The sequence below is a fragment of the Coffea arabica genome, chromosome 3e (genome assembly GCF_036785885.1).
Source record: "Coffea arabica cultivar ET-39 chromosome 3e, Coffea Arabica ET-39 HiFi, whole genome shotgun sequence".
Lineage (NCBI taxonomy): Eukaryota > Viridiplantae > Streptophyta > Magnoliopsida > Gentianales > Rubiaceae > Coffea > Coffea arabica.
Genome location: NC_092315.1, coordinates 1173157 through 1197360, shown reverse-complemented (window position 1 = coordinate 1197360; position 24204 = coordinate 1173157). Strand labels below are relative to the sequence as shown.

Sequence of the window (24204 nt, the reverse complement as noted above, 5' to 3'; positions counted from 1 at the left end):
TGAGAATGACACACACATTCATTTGACCGGTTGATAATTATGAATTCGCTGGGCTCCCATAGTTTTGGAATCTAAGGGGCTGTTAGCTTTAGAAGATTCTATGGACTTACTGAATATGTATGCTTATTGTCTAGCAAATATTAACTTGAGGGCGTATAACATTTTCCACCTTGGCAAAAGGGTCAGAAGGATATGATGTTTAAATTAATTGCACCTCGTGGTAACTAATTCAATTTCCTATGGGATGAAAATATTGGGTTTAACACATTACCCCAACAAAAAAAAAAAAGAGAGTCATTCTTTAAGTTTCAAAAAAAAAAAAAAAATCTTTATTTTTTTTTTAATGAAGATTGATAAGAAAATATCAGAGGGAGTGATTGTTTTACGTACGTTCCTCTGTTGTTAAATTTTCTTCTTCGCAAAGAAAAGAATCTACTTTGCTGGTTGCTACCTCACGAAGATTTATTTTTCCAGTAACTTTGATTAAAATTGTTAAATGAGTCATCTAAAACTTCTCTGGTAATTAGACTCAACATCCTTAGATTTTAGATCCTAGAACAACAGGTTCTACCTTTTCATTTATTTTTTGATGGATAAAAACTTAAGTCCGGTCCAATTTAGGTTTCTTCAAATATCAAGTGTCAAGGGTGAAAATGTTTAACTGAAGGAAAAGCTACTTACTACCTTTATTTTATTTATTTATTTATTTATTAAATTTAGCAGGAAACTCAAAACTACAATTAGTTTATGCTATGCATTCCCTGAGTTAGTATCTTTTAGTCATGGTATTGATATATTCTTCGTTCAATGCGAAATTCATTCTTGACTTGTGAGAATCTATGGGGTAAACTTTCTCAGTCTCTCAAATTGAATTACTAATACATTGAGGGTCATTATGGGCTTAGCTTCACTTAAAAAGCTTTGCAAAAAGACAATACTGTCGAACCAATAAGGAATCATAACTCATTTATGATCATATAAAATTGAGGAAAAATGCAATTAATTACACCATTGATGGCTACTTTTTCCTTTCCTTACAGAAGTAAGAAATTGTTTAATTAAACCTAATCCCAAGTTTAACCTCAAAAGCCAGCAACTTTTGAGGCAAACCTGGGGACTTAACTACCCAACCCTTAACCCCCCAAGAACGATGTGGGATAAACAGAATAGGGAAGCCTGTAACGCTGCTGCTACTAAGGGATTAGTAACACCATTGATGGCTACAACTACATTGTTATCCACAATTAGCTGATCATGTTGACATGGCCTGTAAGCACTAGAGACTATTTTAATTTTTGTTTAGGCGGGATATATTTTTTTTTATTTAAGGAATTCATTAATTTAGTTTTTTCTTTTTTGAAAAAAATCGTCTTTTAATGGTCAGACTGTTTTGCTTAAAACCCTCTGGATTGATTTCATTAAAACAAAAAAATCCTGTAAATATATTTATTGTCACCACGTTGACATGATGACAAGTTTTATGGTGGTCATTGATAGGGGTGGCAATTCGGGTCCAAATCAGGTTGGCGGGTCGGGTTCGGGCCGACCCGTCAAAAAATCTGTTGACCCTAACTCGACCCGCCAACCCGTGACGGGTCAGGTATGCTGACCCGAACCCGAAAATTTCAGGTTGGCGGGTTGGCGGGTCGACCCGAAATGACCCGAAACTTAATTTTAATTTATTAATTTATCACTGTAATTTCTAATAAAATCAATTTCTCACAAAACTAATTACATAATCAAGTAATAAAAATTTAAATAAATAATTCCAAACCAAATCTAAAATAAATTAAACACCGTAAAAGTGTTTTATCCCAAACAAAATATAAAATAAATTAAAACAGTATAAAAGTAAAAAATAATATAATATATTATTTGTCTAAATATAATAATTTCAACTTCACACAAATTAAATAAATTCATTTAGGATTAAGTAATTAATGCCTTTGAAAAAAAGAATAACTTAGTTTAGTTATATAAAATTATTTTTATGTTTATTAAATTATTTTTAATTCGTAAACGGGTCATATCGGGTCATATCAGGTCGTTACGGGTTGACCCGAAATCGACCTGTTTTCTTTTCGGGTTCATCGGGTCCAACCCGACTCTGACCCGAATTCCCGAAACCTCAACCCAAACCCATTAATTTCGTGTTAGGTTCGTGTCGTGTTTTCAGGTCGTATCGAAAATTGCCACCCCTAGTCATTGAGCAACTTATAGAATTTCCCTGTAAGTTGATCAATAACCAATTACAACTTGCTAATTCAACGACTCATAGCTCTGGTCGTAAAAGTTTTAATTAAATTCCATCACCAACGTTGGGATGACTTTTAGCCTAACAAAAAAAAACAACTTAGTTCGACTCTTTTCCTTTTTTCTTGTGCATTTTATCAAATTCTTCATGTGCACTACAATCTGTGATTTTGGATATGTTATTATTGACTAACAATAAAAATCATGGACATCTACCCATATCCAACACAAGATTAAATCAATATTAGAACAAATAATTGAGTAATTTAAAAAAGACTGATTATCATTGAAACCCACTGACAAACTCAACGTGTCCATAGCTTTTGATTATTGCATTCATCGTTCGACTGTATAGTCCGTTTCATTGCAGATTGCATGGAGTAAAGATTGTAATCTTTTTTTTTTCCTCCTTCCGGAATAGATAATGTGGAGAATTGAGTTTTTCCTTTTTTTCCCTCTTCTGTAATTTGCAAAACATAGATAAAAATATAAAATATGAAATATTCTTTAACTAGGATTAATTATTGTTCTCGAAATTAAAAAGAAAACGAAAGAACAAGAAAAAAAATCCCTATCTAGGTTGATTTTTGAGCTCTAGATTGGCTACATCGTGCTTCCATCAAAATTCTCTTAGTGTGATATACTGTTTGCAACTAGTTTAAAAGCGGAAAAAGAAAAGAGATGAAAAGAAAATTTTGTGGGAGTTGGAATAATTGTACTCGACGACATTGCAACAGAGGATAAGAGCTAACTTTTTGTTTGAAATCCTTGGTGAAATATATATATCAGAGAAATTGGTGGATTCGTTCATAATATTTGAAGCATTTTCACTGTTTAATGAATGATCAACAGGCTTGTCAGTTGGCCATTAACAAGAATAAAACTTGCTTTCCCAAAAGCACTACCGATCCTCAACTCCAATATGAAATCCCTTATCAATCCGCACTCTTCAAATCCTGACACATGTAATACGTTGTATTGTAAGAATTGATCTAAGTGAATTCACGTGACGTGTTAGAATCTGAAGAATGAGAATTGGTAAGGGAACTTCATAACTAGGCTGAGGATCTGAAGTGCCCAAAAGCTACCTAAGTAAAAGAGAGATCAATTTGTTGCTTGCACTCAAAGTTAGACGGTATATCCACTAGTTGATTTGCTTCTTGATGATAAAGTTACGTTAGGGGGTACAAATGAGATGAATCGAGTCGAATTTTGACTTAATCTAGTCGAGTCTTAATTTAATTTTATGAAACTTAAACTCGAGACTGAGCTTGACGAGCTTTTAATGCAAAACCCGAGTTTGAGCTTAAAAAAATAAAAAAAAAATTATTTTATTTTTAAAAAATGAATAAAAATAATAGTTTTTCTTAACAAATAATAAAATATTAGGGATATATATATGTAATTTTATTATTAATATATATATATATATATTAGATTCGGCTTGTGAACTAACGAATTGAGTATTTTTGAATTCGAGTTCGACTTGATCAGATCGAACTTGATATTGACCGAACTCGAGTCGAACTTGAACTCGAACTCGTGAGCGGCTCGATTCGTTTGCAACCTTAGCATGAAGGCAACAAATGGGCTTTAGGAGAGATTAAATTCCATTACATTTAAACAAAGTAACCATGAATATTGATCGTATTGTACTCGTAAAATTTAAAACCAAAACAAGAGACTTATGCTAGATATATCGGGGAAGAAAAGTATCATAATGTCAAGAAGCCAGCCCCTAGAGAAACCATGGAAACCTCCACTCAAGAAGACTTTTTAGTTGCCAAAAGAACTACTGAAAAAATGCCATCTGACTACATTCGTCCCTCATCCAACAACTTCATCTATCACCCCTAGTCTCCAGAGGGAGGCATTTGGTTGACATTCTCGAAATCGAAATCACAATCATAAACTCCAATACGTGCATGGATTGGCGTCGTTTCCCTCACCACTTGAGTTTGGAACAAGAATGGATCTTATTTTACTAATGGGTTAATAGATTTATTGAAATCCAAGCCCCAAGTAGGGAATGATGCCTGTTAATTTTGATGCCTATTCACCAAACAACCTCTAAAACTTCTAAACAACTCGGCACTCTTGTTTTTTATTTTTCTTTTTTTTTGTCAACTTCTAAACACTTGGGCCTCTGGGTTGTTGTGTATATAGAAGTATTGTGTATAACATACATAGAAGTTTTCCAATATTGAAGAAGTCATGAATTTATTAATTCAAAAATTCAATTCATCTTGTGAAGTACAGTTATCCATGTCCCGAGGACAAAATAATACAAGTGATAAATGCCAACAAATAGGAAATTTTTTTTCTTTTATTGATCAGAACATTTTACAAAAAGAGAACAAGATTAATGTTGTAACAAACTAAAAAGAAAAAAAAAGAACAAAAAGTTGCCGGAAGTTTCATGCACTAAAAGCCAGGTTATTCTTCATTTTACATCAACTGAAATCGCGCATTAAAATGATTCTCTTTACACTTGCATGCCAGGAGCATAGGGTACGCCGGAGGCTGTGATCCATGCATTGCCCTGAATATAGGCCCCTGGGGTAAAGCTCTGAGCAATCTGAGGAGTAATCTTCTTGATACCCTTCCATTGAACTCTCTTGCTAGTATCAGCACCTGGACCCCTGTTGTTGTACTCAGCATAATAGCAAGTGTCTATGCCAAAGTTGCCCATCCATGGGGACCATCCCTCTGGAGCAATGAATCCATCAATGGAAGTCTGCATGATGATGGTTCTTGAGAACTCCTTCCATGGACGTCCGAGGTAGGCCTTGATTGGTGGTTGAACGGCCAAGAAAGCTGGATCGGCAACGATTTGACAGTTTTGGAGAACAATGGCTCCAATGCCGCGTCTCTCTTTCCTTCCTTGAGCTGTGACCATGCAACCCTGGTTTTCCATTGGCTTCCTGACAATCATCTTGCAGTCCTGGAATACAGCTGAGCCGTCACCAAAGATGAAATCTATGGTTCCACTGATGGTGCAGTTGCGGTAGTATTGGCGGTAGGTATGGGTGTAGAGTGTGTCTTGGTAGGCATCGATCTGGCAATTGTAAACGATTGTCCTATCGCCAGAAACTCGAAGTGCCACGGCCTGATGTTTTTCTGCCCCGGCTGAGTTCTCAATTCCCAAGTCCTTGAGGATGGTGGCATCTCCGTTCACGGCTGCAAAAAAAGTGGTCAGTAATGATACCATGAGATTAATGTTGTGTTTCTTTCCCATTCGAGAGACTCTTCATTTTAAAGATTTCTTATGATATTTGCAAACGTAGACCAATTAGTATGGAAATTGGAATTGTATTCAATTCATAGAATGCAATTCCAGTCTCCATCTGTGATGAAATACCTACACTGGCTAAGCAAATGAAGTTATAATGTGACTTACAAAGTGTTGGTGTTTGGAAAGTGCCAACTCCATCAACAAAGTTCTTGTTTCCAGTAATCTTAGTCTTGGTTGGGCCTTCTCCAACGAGAACAATGCCGTTAACGTGCTTTGGGAGCGTAACATACTCCTTGTAGATACCAGCCTTGATGAAAATAACAAAGGTTTGGTTGTTCTTCTTAGGGACGGTATTAACAGCAGCCATGATAGACTTGAATTGGCCACTGCCATCTTGAGCAACCACGGCATTAGGCTTGAGGGAAGCAGTGTTGGCAGCCATGAGCTTGCGTGCCATAGCATCAACAAAATCAGGTTCAACAGAAGAAGACATGAGCCTTCTCTTGAAGCCTTGGATGTTGAAGTTTGTCAAGACCTCAGAAATATCAGTAACCATGGCAAGACCGTTGCTTGTGAGCTCACCAGCAGTCTTGAGGAGTTTCTTCATCTGCTCACCGGTGTCACCTGTTGTATTCTCAAATGCATCCAAACAAGTTTCCTGGAAAGTGCCTGCAGCACTCAACCATGTTTTGAGATCGGCGACATAGTCGTCAATCTTGTTGATATCAAAGGTGCCAACTGTTTCAAATGACCTCTGGAGGTCCTCAATGGATGTGTTGAGGGCATACTTGCAAGTTTCCAGAGCCTGATGAGTCCTGGGGTCCTTGGCGGCGTTTTGGAGAAGAGTGGAGTTCTCGATGACACTTGCAATGTTATCAACTGCGGCTGTGAATGCGAGCTTGATGAGTTCTCTGGGGTCGCTGGTGTTCTTGGCTCCTGACAGGCTTTGTTCACAGGTTTGCTTATAATCCACATGCTTGCAAACGGATTCCACGGACTTTGAGGAGGTTGATACTTGATCAGAACCACCACCAGATGTGGCGGTTTCGGTGCCATGGCGACCAACGGAGTAGGTGACTGTCCCAACTACAGCTGCCACCAGGAGAATGGAAGACACGCCAAGAATGGCTGCCTTCTTCTTTCCTTCACTACCCATTTTCTTTTTGGTATTTTTGTTGTTACTATTTTTTTCTTTTTCGTGAGATTATCTTTCCCTTGATCAGAGAAAGAATTTAACAGAGCTCTTAAGAGGGGTCTCTTATTTACTACACAAAAGAGCCTTACCTCTTCTGCGCCCTGAGTCTGAATAATTTTGTGAAACAAGATGCTTTATATAGGTTTTGGGTACCAGACAAGACAATCACAAATTCATTTCATGCAGTAACAGATAGTTTCTGTTGAGAAAGATGAGGCTACGGACAATTTCAAATTGAACGGTTTCGACAAAATGTTTGGTTCTTAGCCTTCATTGGCAAACCAAGAAAGGAGGATATTTGTTGTATCTTTGCCTGGGTAAACTGATTAAGCTTACATGGATAACTAATTTTCAAGAATCCCAACACTTTTCCTATTCTCTCGGCTTATAACTTTAAGAATGATAATACTTTTCTATTGTCTAGGCTCATAACTTTCTTCGGAGAATAATTTTTCTGTCCATTGATTTTTTTTTCTTTTAAAGCAAACAAATGTTGATTTTCTCCACTGACCATCCATTCCAACTCTTTTCGTATAGGCAATTACTGATCTAATGGCATCCTTTCTCTAAAAAATTAATATCGGTTTCATTTCTTCTTGGATATCAATTCATCATTCTTTTTTGAAGGGAGTGTCCATTCTATTCTCGCCAGGGCCTAGCCACAAGATCTTATGTTAATTGTTAACACTTCACCCCTCCCCCTTCAACAAAAAAAAAGTATTTATTAAACAAAAATTGTAGCTTCACTTGAGTTGTTTTGTGCATGCCAATGGCTATAGAGCATGACGACTTGTCACAATTTTGACCGAAAATTTCATAATGTTATTGTTTGGAAGAAAATTAATTTGCTTTCTTTCATATGTAAACTTAATTCAAGGTTGATGATTTGCCCTATCAAAGCGATTAAAATGCCAATTCAACCCCTGAAATGAATAAGTTTTAATTGAGCCCTCTAAATTAGAAATTTCATTTTAAATAAGCCTTTCAATCAACTCATATTTGGTTGATAATGTTTGACTAAACTTTATTGGCATGATGAAATCTTGCAAATTTTTTTCGGGATCTTAAAGCATATGACCTCCCATTTGAATGTCCCCGAAAGGATAAAATAGTACTCTTTTAATCAAACTTGAAATGGAATGAACATTTTTTTTATATATAAAAGAGAAAAGTTTTATCATATTTAGTTTAATTAGGCAGGAAATTAATCATTTCAAAGTCCCTAAAAAAATTTTAGTATTCTATTTTGCCACTAAAGTTTATTCACATGAAATGATGAAATTAAGGCTCATTTGAAACAAATTTCCAATTTGAAGGGCTTAATTTAAAAGTTATTCACTTTTAGGGGGGTCTGAATTGACACTCTCATCTATTTTGGAGACCCAAAACGACATTCACCCTTCTATTCAGTGAAAGCCCTCTGTTCCTACTGGATCCAATTCTGCTTGAGGAGAAAAATTAGCCCACCTAGAATATGCTTAGTGCAAAAAGCTTTTACAAGTCAGTTAAAAAACTAAAAAGTTAGACTAGAATCCTTGTTCCATCCACAAGGTTATGATGTATGCTAAGCATTTTGGCCGTTCCACGGGACTTCGAGATCTCTTTTTGGATGTTTCACACTATAAACATCATCTCCATCTATTAGAGTAAGAATGGCCCAAAAAACAGAAGGTGATCGTTAAGCAAATAATAGATGAAGATGGTATGATATTAATATGGCCTGTAACACCAAAAAATATGATAGAGGATATAAAGTGTTACCTATCTAGCTGGACTAGCGTATCTTGAACACTATTTCTGCATGATTTTTACTCCAAGTCCAGTGGTTCATACAATCCAGTATTTGAAGTTTGCTTTAAGATAGTAGGTTTGCTGTAAAGTCCATTCAAGGATTCAATCAACTCAATTTTCACCCCAAAGTAATTTTCTTTGTTTCTTCCAGATTTGACGAAGCAATGAATAAAATTACATTACACTGTGATCAATTTTGATGTTTTACTTAGCTTTCTATTTTTGATGAGTTATGCGCAAATTGTAAATTGCTTTGAGAAATTGAACATGAAAGAATTTGTTAAATTTTTTTTCGCATTCCTATGCAGAAGTCTCATTTACATTCGCAAATGATCATCCCTTTTTTTTTTCAGGGTGGTGCTGACCCGTAGAATGAAATGATCAGAGTAACTAGACCCAAAAAGAAGGTTCTTGGAAGATTATCTTTTCCAGGATTACTGCAATTGAACACTTCCATGATTGTTGGTCCCCGTTATACTCTAGTTTCTTATCCTGCCAACCTCATAAGGCATCCCCGCTTTTTTAATCCATTCAACTCCTACCAAAAAACTGTTCAGCTATGAATTGCACAGCATCCTTCTCAGTTATTTTCTTGATGCTTGGCCATGTTACTCTCTTGGTCTGATTTGTACCAGCTCCCCTGTTCTCAATCTCAGCATACCAGCAAGTACCAGTGTTTTGGTCGTCAAGCCATCTTGCCCATCCATCAGTGTGGATTATAGTATCAATATCAGGGTCCATGATAATAGTTCTCGAGAACAGATTCCAAGGTCGTCCCTGAGATGCCCGATACGATGGATCTTGTGTAGGGTAGCCAGTATCAGGAATGATTTTACAGTTTTGAAGGATAATTGCAGAAGTTTGAAGTTCTTCAAACCTTCCTTGAGCTGTGACGATGCACAGTTTTTTTTTTTTTTTTTTTTTACCAATAGCTTCCTTACTATCAACGTGCAATTTTGGAGGATTGCTCGAGAATTCCCAGAGCTAAAATCAATGGTAACACTGATGGTACATTGCAGTAGAACTGCCTATGATTGTAGGCATAGAGGGTGTTCTGATGACCATCCAATTGATAGTTATGGAAGATGGATTCATTAGCTGTTACATGGAGAGCTAAGGCTTGATGCATCTCTGCGACTGCTGAATTTTCAATTCCAACGTTCTTGCCAAAGGAATGGTCCCCTTCCAACCCTATCATTTGATTAAGAATAGTCTAAAAGGATTTTAAGGTGGCTAATCAGAAGAAGATGATATGAAAGTTCCGAATTTGTCGATTTACAGAAAATCTCTAGATTTCATTGAATTAACAAGAAGACCGCGAACATCAGTAATCATCATTGGATGAGGTATAAAGTCATCGCTATAGACATATTGATTTGTAAGCAAAAAGAAAGGCTTATTTTTCCTTATCTTTTCTCTACATTGGTAACTACAGTCTGCTAGGCAAAAGAGTCCACTTCCTTTAGCTTGTGGAGGCTGCCTCAAGAAAAAGATGATGGAAAGATTTAGATCTTGTTTCTTGGGATATGCACTATAGTGATAGCCAGCTGAATGACGAAGGAGGCAGAATGACATCTCAAAGTTTAAGAAATTACAGAAATATAAGAAACTCAACTTACTATCCAAATAAATGCTAGAACTGTCAGCGAGAAAGGAAGACGTTACTTAGTCACTGTTGCAGTAAAAAATGTGCCCAAGCCTCTTATAAAGCTTTTGTTTCTCGTGATCTTGGTTTTTGTTGGACTATTCCCAATTAAAATGACATTCCACATTTGTTTTGTAATTGTAACATACTCGGCATAAATTCCTTCCTTGACATATATGATGAAGGGAGCAGTGCTTTTTAGGAGACTTCCTTGAGTGCTTCATTGATGGATTGATATTTTCCAGAGCCATCCTGAGCCACAGTAACATTAGGAGTAGAATTCACGACATGAAGAAGTCTGTGTGCAGTGCCTTTATCAGTTTCCCACAGTAGCCTTCTGTTTAAGCCTGAGGTCTTTGCAGGTGATAGAAAGAGATTTCTTTCACCATTGCAAGGGCATCAGTAGTGAGCTCGCCTTCCACCGTAAACAGTTGTTTCATTTTTATGCCAGCATCACCTTTGGTATTTTCAAAAGTATCAAGACAAGTCTATTGGCATGTTGCAACACCAGTGTGCCATGTCTTGAGATCATCTGGAAAAATTTTTTCTTTTATTGATCATCTGAGAAAAAGTTCCATGTCTCGGAGACAAAGTAATACAAGCATGGTTCAAAGTCGCGGTCGCGGTCGCGGTCGCGGTCATGGTCGCGGCCCGGAACGTTCCACATCGGTCTCGGCATATCGGTCGCGGTCTCGGTGAGACACAAATTTTTAAAATATTTAATATTCTAAAATTTGTAAAAAATATGATAAGCAAAAATAATTAAAAATTAGTAAAAATAATAAAAATTCAAGTTGACTCGGGATGACTCGGAGTGACTCGGTGTGACTCGGCCATTTCAACCCTTCACGGTGACGTCTCGGCCTGTCACGTATCTCGGAACGTTTCGGTCGCGATATCGTCTCGGACTAGGCCGAGACGGAGACGACTCGGCCGAGTCGTCTCGGTCTCGGCCGAGTCTTCCAACCATGAATACAAGTGATAAATGCCAACAAATAGGAAATTTTTTTCTTTTATTGATCAGAACGTTCTACAAAAAAAGAACAAGATTAATGTTGTAACAAACTAAAAAGAAAAAAAAAGAGCAAAAAATTGCCGAAAGTTTCATGCACTAAAAGCCAGGTTATTCTTCATTTTACATCAACTGAAATCGCGCATTAAAATAATTCTCTTTACACTTGCATGCCAGGAGCATAGGGTACGCCGGAGACTGTGATCCATGCATCGCCCTGAATATAGGCCCCTGGGGTGAAGCTCTGAGCAATCTGAGGAGTAATCTTCTTGATACCCTTCCATTGAACTCTCTTGCTAGTATCAGCACCTGGACCCCTGTTGTTGTACTCAGCATAATAGCAAGTGTCTATGCCAAAGTTGCCCATCCATGGGGACCATCCCTCTGGAGCAATGAATCCATCAATGGAAGTCTGCATGATGATGGTTCTTGAGAACTCCTTCCATGGACGTCCGAGGTAGGCCTTGATTGGTGGTTGAACGGCCAAGAAAGCTGGATCGGCAACGATTTGGCAGTTTTGGAGAACAATGGCTCCAATGCCGCGTCTCTCTTTCCTTCCTTGAGCTGTGACCATGCAACCCTGGTTTTCCATTGGCTTCCTGACAACCATCTTGCAGTCCTGGAATACAGCTGAGCCGTCACCAAAGATGAAATCTATGGTTCCACTGATGGTGCAGTTGCGGTAGTATTGGCGGTAGGTATGGGTGTAGAGTGTGTCTTGGTAGGCATCGATCTGGCAGTTGTAAACGATTGTCCTATCGCCAGAAACTCGAAGTGCCACGGCCTGATGTTTTTCTGCCCCGGCTGAGTTCTCAATTCCCAAGTCCTTGAGGATGGTGGCATCTCCATTCACGGCTGCAAAAAAAGTGGTCAGTAATGATACCATGAGATTAATGTTGTGTTTCTTTCCTATTCGAGAGACTTTTCATTTTAAAGATTTCTTATGATATTTGCAACCGTAGACCAATTAGTATGGAAATTGGAATTGTATTCAATTCATAGAATGCAATTCCAGTCTCCATCTGTAATGAAATACCTACACTGGCTAAGCAAATGAAGTTATAAATTATAATGCGACTTACAAAGTGTTGGTGTTTGGAAAGTGCCAACTCCATCAACAAAGTTCTTGTTTCCAGTAATCTTAGTCTTGGTTGGGCCTTCTCCAACGAGGACAATGCCGTTAACGTGCTTTGGAAGCGTAACATACTCCTTGTAGATACCAGCCTTGATGAAAATGACAAAGGTTTGGTTGTTCTTCTTAGGGACGGTATTAACAGCAGCCATGATAGACTTGAATTGGCCACTGCCATCTTGAGCAACCACGGCATTAGGCTTGAGGGAAGCAGTGCTGGCAGCCATGAGCTTGCGTGCCGTAGCATCAACAAAATCAGGTTCAACAGAAGAAGACATGAGCCTTCTCTTGAAGCCTTGGATGTTGAAGTTTGTCAAGACCTCAGAAATATCAGTAACCATGGCAAGACCGTTGCTTGTGAGCTCACCAGCTGTCTTGAGGAGTTTCTTCATCTGCTCACCGGTGTCACCTGTTGTATTCTCAAATGCATCCAAACAAGTTTCCTGGAAAGTGCCTGCAGCACTTAGCCATGTTTTGAGATCGGCGACATAGTCGTCAATCTTGTTGATATCAAAGGTGCCAACTGTTTCAAATGACCTCTGGAGGTCCTCAATGGATGTGTTGAGGGCATACTTGCAAGTTTCCAGAGCCTGATGAGTCCTGGGGTCCTTGGCGGCGTTTTGGAGAAGAGTGGAGTTCTCGATGACACTTGCAATGTTATCAACTGCGGCTGTGAATGCGAGCTTGATGAGTTCTCTGGGGTCGCTGGTGTTCTTGGCTCCTGACAAGCTTTGTTCACAGGTTTGCTTATAATCCACATGCTTGCAAACGGATTCCACGGACTTTGAGGAGGTTGATACTTGATCAGAACCACCACCAGATGTGGCGGTTTCGGTGCCATGGCGACCAACGGAGTAGGTGACTGTCCCAACTACAGCTGCCACCAGGAGAATGGCAGACACGCCAAGAATGGCTGCCTTCTTCTTTCCTTCACTACCCATTTTCTTTTTGGTATTTTTGTTGTTACTATTTTTTTCTTTTTCGTGAGATTATCTTTCCCTTGATCAGAGAGAGAATTTAACAGAGCTCTTAAGAGGGGTCTCTTATTTACTACACAAAAGAGCCTTACCTCTTCTGTGCCCTGAGTCTGAATAATTTTGTGAAACAGGATGCTTTATATAGGTTTTTGGTACCAGACAAAACAACCACAAATTCATTTCACGCAGTAACAAACAGTTTCTGTCGAGAAAGATGAGGCTACGAACAATTTCAAATTGAACGGTTTCGACAAAATGTTTGGTTCTTAGCCTTCATTGGCAAACCAAGAAAGGAGGATATTTGTTGTATCTTTGCCTGGGTAAACTGATTAAGCTTACATGGATAACTAATTTCAAGGATCCCAACACTTTTCCTATTCTCTCGGCTTATAACTTTAAGAATGATAATAGTTTTTCTATTGTCTAGGCTCATTACTTTCTAAGGACAATAATTTTTCTGTCCTTTGATTTTTTTTTTCTTTTAAAGCAAACAAATGTTGATTTTCTTGTCTTCGTTTCTTATTCTCTTTTTCACTGACCATCCATTCCCAACTCTTTTCGTATAGGCAATTACTGATCTGATGGCATCCTGTCTCTAAAAAATTAATATCGATTTTATTTCTTCTTGGATATCAATTCTTTTTGCAGGGAGTGTCCATTCTATTCTCGCCTGGCCAAGCCACAAGTTCTTATGTTAACTGTTACCTCTCTTCTCCTCTTTTCTCTTCCCCCACAAAAAAAGTACTTTTTAAACAAAAATTGTAGCTTCACTTGAGCTGATCTATGCGTGCCAATGGCTTTACAGCACGACGACCTGTTACAATTTTGAACGAAAATTTCATAATGTTATTGTTTGGAAGAAAATTAATTTGCTTTCTTTCGTATGTAAACTTAATTCAAGGTTGATGATTTGCCCTACCAAAGCGATTAAAATACCAATTCAACCCCTGAAATGAATAAGTTTTAATTAAGCCCTCTAAATTAGAAATTTCATTTTAAATAAGCCCTTCAATCAACTCATATTTGATTGCTAATATTTGACTAAACTTTATTGGCATGATGAAATCTTGCAAAATGAATGTCCCACTTGAAGCATATGACCTCCCACTTGAATGTCCCCGAAAGGATAAAATAGTACTCTTTTAATCAAACTTGAAATGGAATGAACATTTTTCTTATATAAAAGAGAAAAGTTTTATCATATTTAGTTTAATTAGGCAGGAAATTAATCGTTTCAAAGTCCCTAAAAATTTTTAGTATTCTATTTTGCCACTAAAGTTTATTCACATGAAATGATGAAATTAAGGCTCATTTGAAACAAATTTCCAATTTGAAGGGCTTAATTTAAAAGTTATTCACTTTTAGGGGGGTCTGAATTGACACTCTCATCTACTTTGGAGACCCAAAACAACAGTCACCCTTCTATTCAGTGAAAGCCCTCTGTTCTTGCTGGAGCCGATTCTACTGGAGAAGAAAGATTATCCCACCTAGAATATGCTCAGTGTGAAAAACTTTTACAAGTCAGTAAAAAACTATAAAGTTACTACTAGAATCCTTGTTCCACCCACAAAATTATGATGTATGCTAAGCATTTTGGCAGTTCCAGGGGGACTTCGAGTTCTCTTTTTGGATGTTTCACACTATATACATCATCTCTATCTATTAGAGTAAGACTTGCAAAAAAAAAAAAAAAAACAGATGGTGATCTTTAGGCAAATAATAGATGAAGATGGTATAATATTAAAATGGCCTGTAACATCAAAAAATATGATAGAGGATATAGGTATGTGTTACCTATTTTGCTAGGCTAGCGCAGCTTGAACACTCGTTTGTTTGGATAGAGTATTATTTGGAATATTATTTAAAATGATTACTGTATCACTTTTTATGATGTGATGTATGTGAGATAAAAATGTGATTGAAAATATAAAAAGGTAAATTGAGAAATGTGTTTATGATGCAAGCGAAATATTATTTGGAATAATTTGGTATCCAAACACTCCAAGCTCTGTTACAGCTACTTCTGCATGATTTTTACTCCAAGTCCAGTGCTTCATACAATCCAGTATTTGAAGTTTGCTTTAAGATAGTAGGTTTGCTCGTAAAGTCCATTCAAGGATTCAATCAACTCAATTTTCACCCGAGAGTAATTTTCTTTATTTCTTTTTTGTTTCTTCCAGATTGGACAAAGCAATGAGTCAAATTGCATTACACAGTGATCAATTAGTTATGCCCAAATTATAAATCGCTTTTTTGGGTTTTTGGTAGAAGGGAATAGCCTCTCAAGCCCCCTCAAGGAGAATAGCAAGAACCATACAGGACGTAGACATGGATGCCCACATATAGTTTTAGCCCGTCGGTTAAATATATCAGAGAGATGACAGCCTCACCTTCAAGAGTTTCATGTATACGAGTCAATTTAGGCTACTTTCACTACAGCTGGAGAAGATAGTAGTTAATAGGGATCCAGGTTGATTTGCTAGACATCCTCTGTTTTTTATGATCCTTTGGCATCGTTAACCTCCCAATGATTCTCTCCCACCTTAGGCAAATCTGCCAATCATATTTCGTATGTCAAAAAACGTTAACGAGCAACGCTAATACCGAATGTCAAACGTAGATATTCAAGAAGAAGAAGAAGAAGAAGAAAACAGTTTATCATTCATTTCCAAATATTAATGAAAAACAGAACAGTAAAACATCTCTGTCAATGAGTACAATAAATCAAAAGTACACTTATATCTTATTTCTGTTTATAAATATATTAGCTTCAACGTTTTCTTTATTTCTTTCCCTTTCTATTTACCCAAAGTTTGGATTATTTCTCCCGCTAAAACCATCATAGTTTAGCCCTTCGCAGTTCTAGTTTTGCAATAGTGCCGAGGTGGACTTCATCAGGGCCATCAGCAATTCTCAATGTCCTAGAAGTAGCCCATAGATGGGCAAGTATCGTGTCGCCAGATAAGCCAGCTGCTCCATGTACTTGCATTGCCATGTCGAGTACCTCCAATGCCATGTTTGGAGCTGCTACCTGTCAGTGCACCACCAGAACAATTACATATCCTATTAAAAACTCGCAGTTGACACGTATGAAGGAAATTACATATAAGGAACAACAGAAGACAGGCGTAAATGGAGGAATAAAGCATAAATTCAAACATGGGAAGGTACCTTGGCCATCGCAATGGTTCCGCGAGCCTTTTTGTTCCCAAGACGATCAAGCTGGTCTGCTGCTTCCAGAACCAACAATCTAGTTTTCTCCAATTCTATTCGACACTGCCGCATAAAAAACACTTTTTAACCATCACCTCATTGCTCAATGAAAATTATTTTACAAGCAAAAGTACATGCAGGAGATTTGATGTCAGAATCAGACAAATAATACATCTTCCACAGACGATTAGGTAAAAGGAAAAGGAAAAGAAAATGAATAAGACAGGGTAATTTCCAGCAAGTTCTTGCATACGGGCAATTTAATCAAACCAACCTTGGCAATATCTGAAAGGAATGAACCATGTTCTGCAATCAGCTTTCCAAAAGCTTTTCTTTTGAGAGCCCTATCTACTGTCATCTGCATACCACGTTCTGCAGCACCAATCAACCTCATGCAATGATGCAACCTTCCAGGACCAAGCCTACCCTGTTAAACGTGGTAACAGCACCAACTACCAAGTCAAGAATCTCAGATAATCATCACACATAAACACACAGATCTTCATGTGAAGTGAAATCCATAAAATCTTGGAAAGTCTTTCTACAGTGAGGTATATCTGGAAAAACGTTTGACTTCACATAGATGAGCCTAGGACAAGACAAGGATTAGGATCTAGCAGAAGGACAAGATTGCAATTTCTGTTCGGCATAAAAAAAACATCAAATGTCATGGAACCAGGACATCTAGCACTATCAGCCATCTGACAAGATAAACTAAAAAGAAAACTCAAGTGGAAACCCAGCATTGAGCAGTTGATAGAATAATCGTATGAAAAGTAATTGAAGTAGACAGCAAACTTGCATAGCTTTTACCTGTGCAATCTCAAAACCTCGCCCCTCTCCCAATAAAATGTTCTTGGCAGGGACATGTACATTCTCAAATGATATTTCTGCATGACCATGTGGAGCATCATCAAAGCCAAATACTGTGAGTGGTCTTCGTATGTTTATCCCAGGAGTATTAATGTCCACTAAGATCATTGACTGCTGCTTATGGTTTGGAGCAGTAAAATCAGTTTTGCCCTGCACGTTATCCAGATCAATTACCTTCGATTCAGAAGTCAAAACAAAATCATTGAGTTCACAGGCAGCCACAGAGAGCTAACCATAACAATAAGGAGTTTGCATCTAGGATCCATAGCTCCACTGGTCCACCACTTCTTTCCATTGATGATATATGATTCCCCAAGTCTATAGAAAGGACATGTCTTAAGTACCCTTCAAAAGGATCAAAGTATATCTTACTGTAATCAAAGAATGATTATTGGTCCCCAGGAATATAAAACAACAATAATTTAGAGGTGCTTCTCTCGAAATTGATTAGTACTCAACCATGTCATAATCCAAAACAAACAGCTCCACCCAGATCCCAAAAATTGAATTACATAAATTTCAGCATCCATGACTCCTGAGCAAATAAATATTCCTGAACACAAAAGCACTACAGTTTATTTCCACAATAAAATAGGTGATTCTCGACCATGCATTGAAATTAATTTTAATCCAATTTTTACATCTTTTTTCATCTTTCCATTTTGCTCTTTTTTTTTCCCCAAGTACTTATTACTTAAGCATCCCAGCTAAAACCCCTACAGACAACTGAGAAAAAAGACATGCTAAAATTATCACTTCCTCATTCACAGGGAAACTATAGCATCCTAATTGTCATTGTCTATTTATGGGAAGTTTAACACCCAAATTTCCCTGCTTCCTTTTCTGGCTCTTCTTTGCTTAAATAAGCCATTCTGATGATACCATCTTCTCTTTCACTGTATCTACCACATTGAGATGGTTAACTATAGTAGCTTGCATATACCTTTTAATAGAACACTCTATGTTGGTTGCATCAGATGATGCAACCTGTGGTTCTGTCATAGCAAATCCAGATCTAATGCTGCCCTTGAGCAAGGGAAGAAGCCATTCCTGTAATTGTTCTTCATTCCCGTACTGCAGCAATACCTGAAAAATTGCAGTAAATCATGACAGCAAGGACACAACTATACAACACAAATGCCTCAAAAAATAGGTGACTCAAAGCACACTGCCAACAAAGCACAAAATAACAGGTAGGTGGCATTGCACATTAAGGTCCTTGATAGCACATTCTAGACATTCAAAACCAAACCCACTTCCATTAAAGTTGGGAAGAATATAGAGGCTGAAACTACATTTGTGGCAGAAGAAGCTATTTCTTGCAATCCAGCAGCGGGCCCAGTCGAAGATATAAAGGAAGTCAGATTTAAAGGAAAAAATAGAATACCAAAGGCATAATTTTGACATGCATAACCGATACTTTTATGTGATTGTTATGAAATGATAACTATCTGTGTTGTGGTCTGGATACGAAAGCAAAGGGAACGTCCCCAGAACTAATTTATCAGAGTAAAGAACAGAAAATTATTTTTTACCTCCATATTTCCAGTATCAGGTGCCCCACAATTAAAAATCTGTGGTGCCCAAACAGAACGACCCATAATCTCACAAAGATATCCATACTCAAAATTAGTAAGTCCTGCACCCAACAAGAGGTCAGATGTCTTGGCTATCAAAGCACCATGTTTTCCACCATTTAATATTCTTCTTGCTCGAGCAGCACTGTGAAGCTGGACATAACCACAATTATCAAAGCCCCTGAGCAGATATTCATGCTGAATGTTCAATATTTGTGAAGATCATAAAGAAACGTATGTACATACAGGTATGAACAAGTTCCAAAGTCCTTCTGATTTGGCAAGCTCTTTTAACTTCTCTTCCTCTGGGTGAATTGTCCAACGTTTGGAAGACTGAGCAAGTTTGTAGAATTCACTTTCCATTGGGTAAATGTGGTTGTTCATGAACTTTATCAATCGATCTCTCAAATCTTGAACTTTCTGATTTGGGACAAACTTTCCACCCATTGATAAAAATTGAACTTTGCTTTCTTCCTCCACTTTTTGTTGTTTGTTTCCTTGTACATCTGTCCGAGAAAAATTCACCACCAGCTGGTAATTTAAGCAGCATTTTTACAAGTAAGACTATAACCAAATAGCACCAGAAAATGCAGTTTACTGCTTCAAAAATGCAGTCTTCACTTAAAAGTTTTGACCTTAGACATGATTTGAGAACAAATAAAAATTCTGAAATCTGCTAGAGTCAGGAATTTATCATGTATATCCTTCTCGGATCAAAAGGCAGGTTTAATGCAGTAACAGAAACATTTACCTCAATGTTGGCAAGCAAAGATTCAACAGAAAGAGATGGTAGATACTTAGGCAGGAATGCAGTTAGTGGGAGGAAGCTCTCATGCAAAAATCCAACTTTTCAGATGGTCCAGGCATCTAATGTGCTAGAGGACTATAAGCACCACTGTAACCCATATCCATTGAACATGGCAATGATAATAAAAAACTTAATTGGGAGCCTACTTCAATTTCCCTATTTCAAGTCAAAGATATCTTGCTCTCAGTTTATTTCACTCACCAATTCGAACTTTAAAAAAAAAGGGACTGCCATACATTCTAAGCAGGATTAATCATGTAGATTGATGAATTATCTCTCTGAGACAAAATGCTTCCATTTGCAGTGAACAAAATGCTAAAATTTCGACACTTGCTCTATTCTATATTTATCATGCTAGTGCATAATGAGGTCTTTAGCCTTATCTATCATTTTAATGATACTACACAACAGGGTACAGCTATAAAAAAGTCTCATTCTACAGGACAAATAGCACATAATGATTCAGAAGCCTTACGACGGGAACCAGGTTCAGAAACTTAAGACTAAACCAATGAAACCAGCATAAAATAAGGAAAAAATATTCCTAGGTAGCTTAAGATTATCCATGCCTAGCCTAAGACAACTTTGCTCTTAAGTTAAGGGATAATAATGATCGTCAAAAAGCAAAGCTACCAGAAGGCAGTTGCCGAGGCAGGACAGATTCACGTCCAATGAATGACCATGCAGTTCTTATCAGAGAATTGGCCATTTGTCCCATAAGTCGAGCACGTTCACCCCCTGAGGCATTGCCCTGCAAAGTCACAGTGAATGAATTAATTAAAACATGTTGAGATCCAAGGCAATATTCACCAAGATTAATCATCAGAACTTTTGGCATTCACGACATCTCCAGTAAGAGCATTAGAGTCAAATTACCATTATCCATCTACAATGTACTCCTGCAAAGATTGATGCCCCACGAAACAATGAGAACGCAACATAAAATTTCCACTCAGCAACAGGCCATGCTCTTTCCTGTATTAGAATAGTTCAAGCAAAAGCAAGGCATCTAAAGCTATCCAGGTGTATGAAAAAACGGAACTTACAGCTGCAGAGCAATAATAGGACAGATATTCTGGCAGTGAAGGGACTCCTTCAGGAAAATTAGTAAGTTCAAAACCTTCATTCTCTTCTACAGCATCCCCAGATGCAACATTTGCAATGTAATGCTGCCAAGAGAGGACGCAATACACAACATTTGAATCCCATACAGAGAACCAAAAGTAGTACTTTAAATAAAAGAAACAACAAAAAAGGAAAGTTAAAGTAGCAGAATGACTAGTACCAAGCAGCTATAAGCAACGTCACACATTTGGTTGCCCAAAGTAGATAATTCCCAGTCAAGAATGCCAATCACTCTATTCTGCAAGCGGAATTAAATAAATTAATAGTATCTTTAGGTTAAAAAAGAAAATACAATGTACACCTTTGAATGGGCATCTGTCTATTGTGTTTATTGCAGTCATATGGTAGCTCTAAAGAAGTTTCATAACTACTACAGCAAAGAAAATATGAAGAACTTCTCAAGTTCAGCACCTCAATGGGATGGAATACAAGATTATCAATCCGGAAGTCACCATGGACTAGTCCAGTTGTTGTTCCAGAAGAATCTTCAGGAGGAATGTGTTGCCGCAACCAGTCAGCTAGCTCTAACATTTTTGGATTTCTCTCTGACTTTCCCTCACCAGTAGAAATAAGATATTGTTTGGCCCACCTCTCTACCTACAATGCAAATAGTATCCCATTAACTATTTCTGCATTCAGTTGTTTGATCTTCAAAGGCCTTTACCAGCATAACAAGGGAAGACAAGGCCTTCACATTACAAAAACTCATTTATGTCTTTCTTCCACTTGCAATTGCAACATCATGTCTAGGTTGATTTTTAACATGAATATACAGCTAAGTTTCAATTATCTAGTATGTATGGTAAAAGAAGAATATCCTGCACCTGCCGCTTACAGTAGTGGTTCCTTTTTCCATAGTTTCCTAGACCAATGGCATCAACATCAACAGAATGAAGAAAAGCCAATGCTTTAGCAGTTGCATGGTAAATATCCCTCCTTTGCTTTGCCGACATGCCCTAATAAAAGATAAAATATTTGATATTAAGTAGTCAAGTTCATGTCTATTAGCACCAGAAGAGTGGGAGAGGACATTTGAACTAGCTTGCTGATATTCTGAGCACAGCTTAAGTGGAAAGAAAAGAAGATAAAGTTGGAAGGTAAGGTCCATACGGGTAATTTGGGGTCTATGAAGATGCGTCCCTCCAAATACTCCATAATGTAGAAAGGTGTTCCAATCACAGTTGAATCAGTACACAAACAGAAAACTTTAGGGACAGGAACCAGCGTATAAGTACCCAAAGCATGTAGAACCTGACACACGTCCAATTAGAGAGCATTCCAAAGTAAGGGCACTGAATTATAAGGATCTGAAGAAAACTGAACAACAGAAAATTTTAGTTCAGATACATTTGTTTGTACAAAAGGAAGAGAGAGATAACCTGAAATTCTCTCTCAACAGCATGAGCAGATTCAAGTAATTTTCCAGGAGGCTTCTTTCTGAGAACATACAGCTTAACAGAGGACTCTGAATGAACTTCAATGAGGAATGTAGGATTTGACTGACCATGGCCAAACTGATCCACAATTAACACAAGATTAAAACACAACACATTTCATTTTCTTTTCCTTTGCCGCCCCCTGGGAGCAAGAAGGATAACGAAAACTTTATATCTTAAACATGAAAATTCTAGCATATTATGCAAATATATTGGATTCTCTATTCTGAAATGATAAACAGACAACATCCAGATTTCTTAGAAATGCTCAATTTCATACAGAGGATTTTCCTTCTAAGCAAGCATTACGAGCAAATGATACTAAAGCCTTTGATGCCAATGAGGCCCCCCAAGAATTCAGTTGTTGCACCATCAATAGCCACCGCGGAGGTCATACTCCTTTAAGACAACCCTCAAGTAAAATCAAGATTTCTGCTTAACGAACTTGCTACCACCTAGGTCATGATGAAGCAACCTAAATCTAGCACCGACATCCCTCATTTATCGGACCATTACAGATGACAAGTTAGGAAACATACCAGTAGAAGCTGTCTGCTCCTGTAATTGGATTTCCTAATTCTTATTTTAAAAAAATCCTAGAAATCCAAAGAGCACGTTGATAGAAAATTTTCTTCAGATACTCAGCATTAATGCATTTTCTTTCAAACAAGAGCTTAATTACTGCTCTTAAACCATAGAATTCTTGAATTCAGAGTCCTGTAAATGTGACCACTCTTTTTTTTTATCTAAGGAAAAAAAAGTGGACAAAGCAGAGAACATTTCAATTAGTTCTCATACTAGGCACGCCACACACATACACACAGACACAAAAAATAATAATAATAATAAAACTGTTATCTCATTATCCTATAATTCCTATGTCACAAGAGACAAGACAGCCTCCGAGGGGAGTAAATTTGCTATTCTCATAGTTGAAAGCTAATTGAGTAGTCAATAGGAAGAGTTGCTAATTTAATTCAGACAACATTAAACTTGTCAACCAAAATTCAAAAGTTCCACATCAGTTCCATCATGCTCTGAACAGTTAATGCACCATCATAAATCGAGCTTTAACATAATCCTAAAAATCCAGTCCAGTAAAGCTTCTCCTCTATCAAAATTCAATCTTTTCTAGCCACTTAGAATTAGAATAATGTAATCCAATTCATTTTAAGAAATCAAATCTATCAGCATATCTCCATTAGAATCTATCAGAAAACAAGGATGAATTCAAACCTGAGATACAATAAAATCAGAGGGAGAACTAGGGAATCCCTCAACGTGAGCAGAGGCATATCGCAACAGGGCATCAGCATCAAACTTCTGACCCGGATGGACTTGGCCCACAAGATCAGATGTCCGAATCGCCATTTTCTTGCAAAACCCACGATAACCCACAAGAGAATGTGTCAAATAAGCTGAACTACGCAGAAGACAACTTAGAGTGTTAAGGTACGGTTTTCAAGGTTTGGAAAAATCGACCCTTTTTTTGGTTTTTGACGTGCTGGGGTGAAACTAGTTAGCTTATATATTTGTTGACCAGCTTTGCTGTCAGACAGACTACAACACTAAATATAGATTTGCTACAGAAAAATATACATCAAGATAAGATTACAGTTAACCAGTGAAACTTCTAACGTTGGGAAAAAAAATCATACATTTTGTCGTTTATTGGATATTTGGAGATTTGGATGTTCAAGGATACAAGTAAATGGATTAGTTTTCAGGTCTTTTAGCTGATGTCAAGAATATTTTTTATTATTGGATATTTGGATGTTCCAAGATGCAAGTAAATGGATTAGTCTGCAGTCTTTTAGGTGATGTTAAAAATCTTTCTTATCATGATGCTGTTTAACCACCAGATAGGCACTCTTTAAAAAATGTAAATTTAGTGTTAATATTTTAAAAATATAGAGTTAAACAGTAAAAATC

At 37.4% G+C, this 24204-nt stretch overlaps 4 protein-coding genes across 5 annotated transcripts; all 4 read right to left on the bottom strand.

Annotated features, from left to right (window-relative positions):
- Positions 1–4595: 4595 nt before the first annotated feature.
- Positions 4596–6772, bottom strand: LOC113736667 (pectinesterase-like). Its single transcript, XM_027263734.2, has 2 exons — positions 5654–6772; positions 4596–5433 (listed from the first exon to the last, which is right to left on the bottom strand). Exons 1-2 carry the CDS (start codon positions 6642–6644, stop codon positions 4739–4741), a joined length of 1686 nt encoding a protein of 561 aa, XP_027119535.1. The 5' UTR covers positions 6645–6772; the 3' UTR covers positions 4596–4738.
- Positions 6773–9005: 2233 nt separating this feature from the next.
- On the bottom strand, positions 9006–9603 carry LOC140038759 (probable pectinesterase/pectinesterase inhibitor 58). Its single transcript, XM_072084024.1, has 2 exons — positions 9423–9603; positions 9006–9274 (listed from the first exon to the last, which is right to left on the bottom strand). Exons 1-2 carry the CDS (start codon positions 9601–9603, stop codon positions 9006–9008), a joined length of 450 nt encoding a protein of 149 aa, XP_071940125.1.
- A 1521-nt stretch (positions 9604–11124) lies between these two features.
- On the bottom strand, positions 11125–13334 carry LOC113736679 (pectinesterase-like). Its single transcript, XM_027263747.2, has 2 exons — positions 12214–13334; positions 11125–11986 (listed from the first exon to the last, which is right to left on the bottom strand). Exons 1-2 carry the CDS (start codon positions 13202–13204, stop codon positions 11292–11294), a joined length of 1686 nt encoding a protein of 561 aa, XP_027119548.1. The 5' UTR covers positions 13205–13334; the 3' UTR covers positions 11125–11291.
- Positions 13335–15881: 2547 nt separating this feature from the next.
- On the bottom strand, positions 15882–23785 carry LOC113738082 (probable acyl-CoA dehydrogenase IBR3). 2 transcript variants are annotated; one of them, XM_027265258.2, is made up of 17 exons: positions 23509–23785; positions 22216–22350; positions 21947–22087; positions 21661–21792; positions 21248–21433; positions 20997–21074; positions 20758–20880; positions 20588–20686; positions 20345–20462; positions 19150–19409; positions 18862–19056; positions 18270–18412; positions 17560–17671; positions 17267–17476; positions 16728–16880; positions 16412–16516; positions 15882–16271 (listed from the first exon to the last, which is right to left on the bottom strand). In XM_027265258.2, the coding sequence occupies exons 1-17, from the start codon at positions 23641–23643 to the stop codon at positions 16080–16082; spliced, it is 2517 nt and encodes an 838-aa protein (XP_027121059.1). In that variant the 5' UTR covers positions 23644–23785; the 3' UTR covers positions 15882–16079. The 2 variants fall into 2 exon arrangements, with proteins under 2 accessions (XP_027121059.1, XP_027121060.1); XM_027265259.2 differs by having other exon boundaries at positions 17560–17644.
- Positions 23786–24204: the final 419 nt, after the last annotated feature.

Excerpts from the sequence above, each read along its gene's own strand:
- LOC113736667 (XM_027263734.2), bottom strand. The coding sequence starts at position 6,644 with ATGGGTAGTGAAGGAAAGAAGAAGGCAGCCATTCTTGGCGTGTCTTCC. Across the intron at positions 5,434-5,653 it reads TTTCCAAACACCAACACTTT|CCGTGAACGGAGATGCCACC; the intron begins GTAAGTCACATT and ends CTTTTTTTGCAG.
- LOC140038759 (XM_072084024.1), bottom strand. The coding sequence starts at position 9,603 with ATGCATCAAGCCTTAGCTCTCCATGTAACAGCTAATGAATCCATCTTC. Across the intron at positions 9,275-9,422 it reads GCAATCCTCCAAAATTGCAC|ATCCATCGTATCGGGCATCT; the intron begins GTTGATAGTAAG and ends ACCCTACACAAG.
- LOC113736679 (XM_027263747.2), bottom strand. The coding sequence starts at position 13,204 with ATGGGTAGTGAAGGAAAGAAGAAGGCAGCCATTCTTGGCGTGTCTGCC. Across the intron at positions 11,987-12,213 it reads TTTCCAAACACCAACACTTT|CCGTGAATGGAGATGCCACC; the intron begins GTAAGTCGCATT and ends CTTTTTTTGCAG.
- LOC113738082 (XM_027265258.2), bottom strand. The coding sequence starts at position 23,643 with ATGGCGATTCGGACATCTGATCTTGTGGGCCAAGTCCATCCGGGTCAG. Across the intron at positions 18,413-18,861 it reads CTGATACTGGAAATATGGAG|GTATTGCTGCAGTACGGGAA; the intron begins GTAAAAAATAAT and ends GCAATTTTTCAG. Across the intron at positions 16,517-16,727 it reads TCCTTTCAGATATTGCCAAG|TGTCGAATAGAATTGGAGAA; the intron begins GTTGGTTTGATT and ends TTTATGCGGCAG.